The sequence below is a fragment of the Lepisma saccharinum genome, chromosome 19 (genome assembly GCF_977018435.1).
Source record: "Lepisma saccharinum chromosome 19, izLepSacc3.1, whole genome shotgun sequence".
NCBI lineage: Eukaryota > Metazoa > Arthropoda > Insecta > Zygentoma > Lepismatidae > Lepisma > Lepisma saccharinum.
This window is the reverse complement of record NC_139247.1, coordinates 61,104,603-61,115,776: the sequence shown is the minus strand read 5'-3', so window position 1 is coordinate 61,115,776 and position 11,174 is coordinate 61,104,603. Positions and strand designations below refer to the sequence as shown.

General features: G+C 36.8%; 1 protein-coding gene across 1 annotated transcript; it reads left to right on the top strand.

Moving 5' to 3' along the window:
* Positions 1-127: 127 nt before the first annotated feature.
* On the top strand, positions 128-10,365 carry LOC146002886 (uncharacterized protein C3orf38 homolog). The gene is made up of 4 exons (XM_083140929.1): positions 128-250; positions 6,150-6,287; positions 7,990-8,180; positions 9,697-10,365. Exons 2-4 carry the CDS (start codon positions 6,167-6,169, stop codon positions 10,234-10,236), a joined length of 852 nt encoding a protein of 283 aa, XP_082997055.1. The 5' UTR covers positions 128-250; positions 6,150-6,166; the 3' UTR covers positions 10,237-10,365.
* Positions 10,366-11,174: the final 809 nt, after the last annotated feature.

The following is an 11,174-nucleotide window of genomic DNA, read 5'->3' as shown; positions in this document are numbered from 1 at the left end:
ATATCATATTTTTTTTACGTTCTAGATAATGAAGAGTAGTATCGATCCAAGGTCTTTTCCCCGACAAATATAATCTTGATCTAGAAACAAATTTCCCATAATATGCTGAACTTAGTGGACATTTAGTAAAATACCCACGGAAAGTGGGACCCGAAGAAGGCTGTACAAAATGTGCAAAATTTTTATAATGTACTTCTGTATATCTTTAATAAGAAAATTATGCATATTCTAAATAAAAGGAATTTGTGAGGTAAGATGTTTTAAGTACTTTTGCCTATTTATGTATGCTAATTAATGGTAATTCTAAGATAATCGTAGTGTCTCCCCGATGGCGCAGTGGCGTTGCCTTATAATAATAATAATAATAAATTTTCTTTATTCAGCGGGCGAGGTTCAGCCAGGGGCTGCTCTGCCAATAACCCTTGTCAATATGATAATACATATGATCGGGTTCGATACCCAGTGGAGGCACATAGTGGTTCGGATTCCACTTTAAACTATATGTGGTACTACTTTACTATACCTGAGACACCTGGGAATCATTTCTTTCGCACTTTTTTACATTGCTAACGTACTATTCTGCATTCCGGAACACTTATTTAGGTGAAATAATTAAATTTGTTAGGAAAGTAATGTATATTTCTTACATTTACGAGTACTTACTGTTCTTGTTTATTTCCACACACAACATGGCGATAGCTTACCGTTGATGGTTCCTTGAGCCAGAAAAATTCTTATTTATGCAGATTAACTTTCGGGAATGTAGTTTTGATCCATTCTAATGCGAATGCATATGGTTTTCTACGAAAATTATTCACCATTAAATATTCCTAATTGTGACAAGTAATGGATGTTTCACAACTCTTTTGCATTATCATATCCAATGGAGTTGAAAGAAGAAAACAGTACCATGCATAATGGTACATATTTTGTCGAATCAGGTCCATGGTGGCTAATTGCTTATTTGTGTTATGACCAGGGATTTTGTTTCACTGTATCTATTTCCGACACGCTATTGCTGCTGCCGCCATTTGCTTTCTGCACGAGAGCACAATACGTGCTATTGCTGCTGCTACAACATGATGTGTCGAGGATGCGTCGTGAAGTTGTTGCCGGGTGTGGAAGATGCCGTGGAATTTGTAATTCCGATGTTGTCCGTATATGCTAAATTGAACGAAAGGAGTGCTAATGGAACCTAACCTAACCTAGTAGGCATACCTCGTCCCCGTGATGGTTCGTGGGGCTATTGTATGTAAGAAATAGACATTATTTTCGTTAGAAATCCATTATTTCACCTAAAGAAATGTTCTGCAATGCAGAATAGTACGTTATCTATGTAAAAAATTGCGAAATAAATCATTGATAGGTGTCTCCGGTATAGTAAAGTAGTACCACTCCGCCATATTGCGTGTAACGCAAGTGAAAACGAACAAACAAGAATTACTCGATATGTCGAAAATTGAGATTATTTGCGTGAAAAAAACGAAATGGCACCTTCAAGAATCCTTAGAAATGCAGAATACGTAAGTACCAATGTTAAAAAAGGAAAATCAAGGAATTTCAGACGTTTGGCGGTTACCGAAATTTTACCCAATTGGGTATTGCGGAACATAGTTTGAGGTGCCATTATGCTTTTTACACGAAAAGAAACGCAATTTTTCACATACAGAGTGATTTTTTTTCTTTGTTGATCACTATATGGGGTGCACATCTTGACACGTTGTGGGTATGCATTGCTTCCAAACTTCTTCACCGAAAAATACCTACTATCGTGTTCGTCACGTGTACAAATTATACATTATGTACTGGTAACTGACTGATAGCCTCACGGATAGCCCCACAAACCATTTCCGATAAGGTTAGGCAAGCATAGTAAAAAAAAAAGAAAGGGTGTTGGAAACACTGACAGAGGCTTATGAAAGGAATGGCAATTGTGCATCAGTGAGATATTTCTCTTGAAAAATACATGATTTCCCGGTCAAATATATTCCACAATGAAAGAAAATACCTCGACAAACGTTGTAAACCTTGGAGAAACTCATTTCCATAAGTAGTTTCTTCTGTAAAATTGAAGAAATGTGTTTCCGATATAATAAACTGTTACCGCATATTTTACATGGTTCGATTTTGATTTACGTCTGTTAACATATACTGCAGAGTTTTAACGATTACTTACTCAGTGTTATTTACCTGAGAAATTGTGATTTAAAAATAAGCTTTGCTATCATCCACGCTTTGCGGCGAACAGTCATATTACAGTCGTCTCAGACACAGAGTTCCAGTGTATTTCATGGAAAGCTTGAAGGAGGGTCGTGCTTGAAACCAGATATAACGTGATCCAGTATTCAAAGCATTTTGCGGTATTATTTTAATATTAAGAGCCCTAAACCAGATCTACCTAACCTGACAATGAAAGCATTTAATAATGAAATACGATATCCAAGATGACGAAAAACAAATGGGTGTTCGCAAACAAATAATTCTCTAGAAATATATAGGAGAGATAAAGGAGTGAATTTACAATACCGGAAGTTTCTTCAATTGCTTTCAAATTCGGCATACTCACTAATTTTGGCCTCATAATCACGAATCTGCAGTTAAAATTTGCCGGTCACGTCTAGAAATTGCAAAAAAAACTAAAAAAAAAGTGGGTCCGTGAACGGAGTAAACACCCTTGATTTATGAAGAAAGAAACTATTTTTTTTTTGCAATGATTAGCGTTTCAAAGCTATGTTTATGATGACCCTTAATTTTAACTATGCTTGCCTAACCTAACCATGAATGGTTCGTGGGGCAAACATGTTTTCCACCTTTATGCAAGATGCCATTTTCTCATGCAAATCAACGCTACATGCAACGGGTCTCACTTATTGCACAACACTTGAGCAGTGATGGTAGCAAGACAGTTGTGTGGAAAGGAAGAGTTCTTCATATCAGAGTATGGAGAATCATAGCAGTAATTGACAAGGTTATTTTGACATTTTTAGATGTGACTGCCAATTTTTAACTGCAGATTCGTGATTACGAGGCCAAAATTAGTGAGTATGCTGAATTTGAAAGCAATTAGAGAAACTTCCGGTATTGTAAATTTATACAGAGAAAAAGCATTCTTCAGAAAACACCCTGTAAATAATCAAGCTTCTGAAGGATGTGTTAATACCTTTAATTTAGTCAGTTATGTAAATACTTACCTATACCAAAACAAATAGTTTATGTTGTATTCAAATTTTTATGCCGGTTGGCGCAGGATCTTAATCCAAAGTTTCATGATTTCACAGGTCATATATTGTTTACATCAGCAGCTTCATCACTGAATGGCGATGAACGGAAGTATATTAGAGCATGGGGAGTAGAGTATATTATCGGGCAATTCACCTCCTATGATTTCACGTAACCTGGCAGGATGCAGACACACTGCTAAGATGCATGCTGGGTAAAAAGTTCCCACTATAAAAATTCCTTCTTATGCTCTGCTGAACCTTTGGCAGGACAGCTGTTTTTGAATTTTCCTCTCCTTTCAAAAGAACACTACAATATTCCAGAATCTGAAAAACTACATATGCTTAGAAGTCCTTCTAGAGCATTCACGTGAATCTTTGTGTGGTTTGCTTTTGCTCTTGTCTAGATATTATCAATAGTGTAATAGTCCTACGTGGCCACAAAATGTTGGTAATATGTAAGCAACAGTGAAAGCAAACCACATTTAGATTCACATGAATTTTCTGGAAGGAATTCTAAGCATATGTAATTTTTCAGATTTTGGAATATCATAGCAGTTTTTCGATAGGAATGGAAAATTCCAAAACAGCTGCCGTGGCATCAGCCAAAGGTCCAACTGAGCCTTAAGACTGAATTTTTTTTTAAAAAAGCTTCTTCATTGATAAATCTAATGTTATTAAATTTGAACATTTCTATTTAATTACCCAAAGATAAAGTTGAGAAAAGATGCAAGGAAACAATTTATATAGAAGCAGTATAATAGTTGGTTTTGGAACATTACTAAGTAGTTGTTGGACATTTATTTTCAGAGCTCATGAATTTTTCAATACAAAGCTGCTGTTCGTAGAAATTTCAGCAAAAAATGCAGGCTTGACCAGGACTCAATCCTGTGTCTCTGGCATACCGTGCCATTCCTCTACCACAGCCTGGCTTTGCCTGATTTTTCGCTGCCTCTGTTTTACCTGTGTGGAATCATCTCTGCTAGTGCTACTGCAACGGGATCTGTTGCCTTTAAAACACTGTTGACTGTGTAGATTTGTGCATCCGATTTGAATTAACATCTCTGCGCTGGGAGGATAGAGGCAATGTCGAAGTATACAGTGTTTCAAAGGCAACAGATCCCGTTGCAGTAGCACTTGCGTAGACGATTCCACACAGATAAATCAGCGGCAGCGAAAAATCAGGCAAAGCCAGGCTGGCTCGGTAGCTCAGTGTTAGAGCAATTGCACGATATGTCACATACGCGGGTTTCAGTCCTGGTCGAGCCTGCATTTCTCACTGAAATTTCTGCGAAGTATATCTCCTGTGTGTGCCTAATCTTCATGAAAGCTGCTGCTGTTTGTGATTGCCTGTTGCCATTAAGGAATTGAATGTACTAGCAATTCATTTAAGGGGAGGAGATACAGTTACGCACCAATTATGCATTTACTTCAATATTGCCCGAATGGACACTGCTCCTAAAAAAAAAAAACGGGTGTATCCAAGAGTATGAATTTCTCTCCATGTTGCAAGTGGAAACATTTTTTTATGTTGATTTTTAAGCTGAACACGATGTTTGAAAAATATGATGAATAAGAATTTTCAGAATCCAATGTATTGCTTATGGGGAATCAACTTCAACATCAAGTTACGGCTAATCAAATGGAAGTTTCGAATTTTCCGCTGGTGAAATTCATCTTCAAACTGCCCTCTTCCCGTTGACACCTCTTTCTATTCCATCGGAAGTTTTAGATTCCCAAGAGAATGAATCAAATCGTAATCCCATATGATGAATGCTTTTCTCCTTGCTTCCTGGCAGTGTTGCCAAACCTGATGTGCATAAAAGAACCAAATTTCACCTTAAATGGAGTTAAAACTGACTTTCATGGAGCTAGATTTATGAAGGCTGGATAAATTGCCTTATAGGGTAATGTTAGTTGTCAAAGGGGTGTGGCACTGCTATTATCGTTAACTCTAAATTGATGACAATTTATTCTTAGTTTTCAACATCTAGATCTGGCGGCATTGCCATCTCAGTAATCCAGTGATGGTGGTATGAAATCGAAAATAACAATATTATGTCAATTTCACGTCAAACAGTGTGCTATAAAGAAGTAGCTGGGGAGATAAAAGGGCGTGAGGTGACGCAGCCAATATAACAATATCCCGTCATGTGCAAAATGTATAATTATGACAAACGTTGGTCTATGTGGGCTGAAACGAGTGACGGCATAGTGAGGTATGGGGGTGGGTGTCCCAGTTCACAGCCGAACGAGTGCACGAAAGAGCCAGATCTGGCTCCAAAAGAGCTAACTTGGCACACTACCATGGATGGATGGGCTTGGGAAGACTCCCGTGGAAACTGTATCGCATGTCCTTAAACAAAGCAATGCTGCTGTGTAAAGATTCGTGCTGGAAAAGAAAAATTATTCACCATTAAATATTCCTAATTGTGACAAGTAATGGATGTTTCACAACTCTTTTGCATTATCATATCCAATGGAGTTCAAAGAAGAAAACAGTACCATGCATAATGGTACATATTTTGTCGAATCAGGTCCATGGTGGCTAATTGCTTATTTGTGTTATGACCAGGGATTTTGTTTCACTGTATCTCCACACATACCTTTATCTAACCTTAGTATGAGGTCATTTATTTTTAGGTATGTGGAGGTTACAACCTTTCATCTTCTGGAAATAGAATTACCTATGGCATGGATAATTACTATTGCACTGTATCACAATATGTACATTACTTGTCTTTCATAAGTATTTTATTTTCCTTCTGTTATTTAGTTCTAACTTGAAGAAAGTTAATCTGCATAAATAAGAATTTATAATGGAATTGACGTGTCAGGTAAAAACTGTACAGCAATTGTGAGATTATAGAATATTGCACATGTAAAATTTGAATTTGATTGACAGGGCTGAAAAACAATATTTTATTACAGATGAATTTGAAATAAAAATGCTGAGTGAAAGAGAGAGGGAATTGGCTAGAGAGCTTCTGGAGCTTGTTCCGGACTCTGATGTTATGTCTTTAGCTACAACTTCCACCAATAATTTGGCATCTGCTTTGAATCCTAAAGGTAAGAGATGATCTTTTTTCTGAAAACTAAGCTAGGCATTTACTAATAGTTATTTCAATAGATTAAAAATAAAAATGTTTCTAGTTGTGACATTTTAGCTTTATTTATTAAGCTTTCACCAGGTCAAATGATTTTACACTTCTGTACAGGTTAACAATACTCATATTCAGGGCTCTAAAAATTCCAGCCTGACGACTGTGATCTCTTGATGTAATATTGCCGTTTTTTAAGTTTGCATGTATGAAATTTTAAAGATTAAGTTCAAATTGCAGTACTGCGTAAGTTAGCAAATGATTTTTTTTATCAACGTTGTGAACATTCCTTAGAATCAGTAATAATTTCTTACTCTTTGTCCTCCAACCCCGCATTTCCGGTTTTTCTCACATAATTTAGCGATGTTTTGAATACTGTGATGCTCAGCTTCTTTGATTGATTGATTACAAACCTCCATGCGGAGGCTGGGATTAGAACCGGGGTCCCCTGGTGTTGTAGCGTGATGCTCCATCATGGGAGCCAGCTCAGCTTCTTATAATATGCACAATTGCTAGTAGGTGGTTTCCTGGCACCTGATTTTCAGAGCTGTCACCTAGTTCTGAAGAAGATTTTTCGAGCACTGCTCATATTATTACAATCACTTTAACATACCTCTTTAGGGAAGTATGTTTAACTGGCTAAGTGGCGTTAACTAGTATGCTTTTGATCTATTTACTGAAGTTTCCAGAGTAACCATGGGTGTTCCTTGTAAATGCCCTTTATAAATTTCATCTGATTCACACAAATCCAAATTGATTAGCCAAAAGTGGCAGAAAGGAGACATAAAATAACAAATATAAAGACACAAACACACACATACATATATGGCCAAATCCATAGTGACAGAAGTATTACTGTGTCTGTGCATGCACACATGTTTTTTCCCCTTTGAGGTTTATTATTTATTATGCAACTTTTCTATTTCCCTTTTCTTTCTAAAAATGTTGCCTCATTGCCTGTATCAATCAAGTTAAGCTATGCTTTCTGTATTTGTGATTCTCCTATGAAAGAATTTTGCCATGCATTTCAAACAGAGATTTGGCCTGGAATTTAGGTCTGGCCAGGTACAAAAATTCGAAATTTAGCAATTTAAAATTAAGCATTACACTGTCACTTCTTTAGTAATCTGTAGGAGTATCATTAACAATCTTTGTTTCGTACAATCTTGGAGCAGAATTAACCATAAGTACAGGGTGGGCCAAAAGTCATGATAAGATGTTGAGCTCTCAGTGGTCAAACTGATAGAATTTTGTACTCCTAACCACACTTACTATTGGGACCTCCATTGGAAAACAGTTGAATTATTACTACACAATGTATATGAGGATGATACACATTCCTCTCAACCTGCGACAAATTTTACGTCAATTTTTCTTGCAAATAATATCCAATCATGACTTTTGACCCAACTTCTATCCTATCATGACTTTTGACCCACTTCTATATAATTGGACCTAAATTGTATCATCAAATATAAGGCATTCAATTTGAGCTGATAGTTTAGGAGAATGATAATATCAACTATGGTAGGATTTGTATTAACTGTGCCATATTTCATTGTCATTTATTTAATCACCATCACAAAAGCTCTGGTTTCTGTCAGTGGTTTGAAACTGCAGTTACAGGCAATGCTACCATATTGACCAGAACTTCTATGTTCACATTACAGATGCTGCAACAATGGTTGTTTATTGCACAGAAGATTTTAAAACTTTACTGCATAGGAAGAAAATAACGAAAGAAATTATATTTAAGTACCTGCTTTCAAAAAAATATCCTGCAAATCCAGCTGCAGAAAAAATCCAAATGATTTCAGATGTGCTTGCTTATTGGAAGACCAGACTGAATACACCTGTGCAGGTAACCTAAATATTTTTTAAAATGTTTTTTTTAATGTTTAAACTGGATTTAAAAAACTAAAGGTATCTTAGAGAGCATATTGTATGTACTGGTTAGGGAAGGTTATTGCCAAATTTGTGTTTGAAAGCAACTAGTGTGTAATCACCTTCATAACCTTAAAATGAACACACCACTTGCATAATTTATTAATTAGATAAATTGAACTAAGTGTTTACATTTCATACAGAAGCAAGGCACTAATGCTACATCTGTGCAGTATGTCAATAACAGCTATTGAAATGTATCAAAAAATGTAATTTTTAAGAATTATGGTAGGATTTTGCAGCAGATGTTGTGTTATACTGGTAAATATCTTCGTCAGTGTAAAATTGTTGATTAAATGGAATAGTACATTTTGTGCATAAATTTTGATGTCAAATAGTGACATTACAGTGAATTTGCAAATTTTTGTCCCATGGGCACTCATCAGCCTTATTGTCCAAAAGAACACACCATGGCATAATGTCCATACCCCATCCCTCTCCTTGTTGAAACCATAATGCATGCCATTGTGGTGTCCCGTTTTAGGGGCAAGGGTGGGAGTGGCAAGATGCTTGGCAACTTCAAAGTAGCGATCCTTTTTTGGTGTACCACACCTCTAGATTTATGGCTGTAGTTTTCTCTTGGATTGGGGAAACAAAGGACGTTATACCTTGGTGAAGCCTGTACATTTCATCGCATATATTTTTTTGTTGTGATGGTCCTAGCTTCATGGAAAAAGCCCACAAACCAAACCTAGTAGCCTAATACAGGTATGTCAAGTTTTTATTTGCAGGGGTCTGTGTCAATCACAATCCAAAATTTTAATGCTGATGCAGTACCCAGAGACCATCACCGAAGACAGACAATGAATGTGTGAAATATAGAAATTAAGTCAAAACTCAATATCGATCACAAAATTACCGATTGCCTACAAGGAAAATACATGAGCAGTGCCTTCTTTTCTTCATATGTGATTGAGTGCACCAGCGTACACAGCAGAGTGCTCAGTGTAGCATGCTATGAAACCAGCTACCCCAGCTCAGGTTCGATCCCTGGGCAAGGCCTAGGTGTATCATTATTTCAACTGTTCACACTTCATCACGAGCAACAACTACTGCGAAAGGAAGAAAACATCATAACATAACTGAAATAGAAAGAATGATGAGTTTTGAAGTTGCCTACTGATCAACTCCTCGAGATCAAATCACAGGTGCCGGCCCCAGTGGTTAGCACATCGCACTATGACACCAGAGGTCCCGGGTTCAAATCCTGGCCTGGGCATGAATGTTTGTGATGTCCATTCATCATATCATCACTAATCTTCGCAAATTAGCCAAAAGTGGCACAAAAGGCGAAGTAATATGAAGCAAATCAAATCACATGTATTCACAAACCATTGTGGGGCCCATTGTTGCATATATTTTCATTGTGATTTTATTACATCATCTATTGTTGTGCAAAGAGTTATTTCAATTGTATAAATTTGTTGTTGTAGGTCAACAAAGAAGATGCTGCTACTAGTGATAGTGTTAAAGAGGAACAATCCGATTCCCAAAATTCAATACAGGAACTGGCAACAACATTTGTGCAGTGGTATTTTTCTATGTACAATGCAGTGGGATATGGTGACGGGTATGGACCAGATCATTTCTGGAGAGATTGCAATTTGAAACTTACCTTGAGTTCCGGACAAGACCAGGAGGTTCAAGAAGTTCAAGGTGATGGTAATCAAGTGGTGGAAGCTTTGGTGAATGTGAAACAGCAGCATTGTTTGATGTTCAACCCAAATATTGGTGTGGGTGGCATTCAAGTAATGTCAAGTCCTTATGGCCTGGTCACTATTGTTTCGTGTGGAACATTGCATCAACAGGGCACATGTGTTGGAGTGTTTGAACAAAAGTTTGGGTTGGTCCAAGATCCGCTGGCAGAAAATAACTGGAAAATAAAGTGGACGGAAATGGTATTGAGGAAAAAGGAAGTGAAATCTGTGCCAACATTAGATGCAGCAAAGGTTGACCAGATAGTCCCTTCTTGAACACTATAATTTTTGAATGCTGACTATGTAAATACTTGTACGTAACAGTCAATATTTTTGTAAGTGTTTTGATTCAGTCATGTTAAACAACGATATGCTACATCATTCTGCATTAAATATTTAAAGGAATGTGGATATTTTATTTAGTTCCTCAATTATGCTGTGTACCCATAAAAGTAGGGTTAAAAAAATTTAGTATTTCAGATGATACACAACAGAAAGCACATCAGTGTGTCGCATTACAAACAGAATCCATTCCATAATGATGTTTGTGTGGGATGCTGTTTCCCATACGAATAATTTTAATCAGTTCCTGAAACCAGTCCACAATTGCAAAACATTGTAAAAAAAAAGCAGGAATATCCGAAACATCACGAATGTTGGAAATGCTAGGAATTTACTAATGTATAAGTTGTAGATAATACACTACGTACAATTAGGGCAGTGCAATATCAATTTTTCGATAGAGATCGAAAATATCAACGATACCAATAATATAGATATCGAAAATAACGATATTAACACATCTAAATCTTTCAATTTGAAGTTTTAATTGAATTGTAGTGTTATCTAGGAGAATCAGAGAATAGTGTTGTTCTTTGGTGGCGAAAATAGAAGTCCCATAACACAATGCAGTCTGTAGTTCTTAACCACACTAATCGAGGAACTGAAAATAAGCTAGCTTGAAGGATGGTGTTTCATTCCTTACATACACGTTAGTCAAGCATAAAGATGTTGAAGATGACAGGTATAGTTCTCACCGCTCAGCGACAGAAGTTGGGATTGCCTCGAACATGGAAAGCAATTATGTGCAACAACCCACACAAAGAGTAAATGTTCCGAACTTCCTAGTTAACTGTGTGTGCCCAAGTATAGGGATGGTGTTGATATTATACTAGATGGCCTTGACAAAGACTCAGTCTTGGGTTGTAAATAAA

Coding starts and splice junctions, on each gene's coding strand:
- LOC146002886 (XM_083140929.1), top strand. CDS start 6,167: ATGCTGAGTGAAAGAGAGAGGGAATTGGCTAGAGAGCTTCTGGAGCTT. Junction 6,288..7,989: donor ATCTGCTTTGAATCCTAAAG/GTAAGAGATGAT, acceptor TTCACATTACAG/ATGCTGCAACAATGGTTGTT. Junction 8,181..9,696: donor GACTGAATACACCTGTGCAG/GTAACCTAAATA, acceptor TTGTTGTTGTAG/GTCAACAAAGAAGATGCTGC.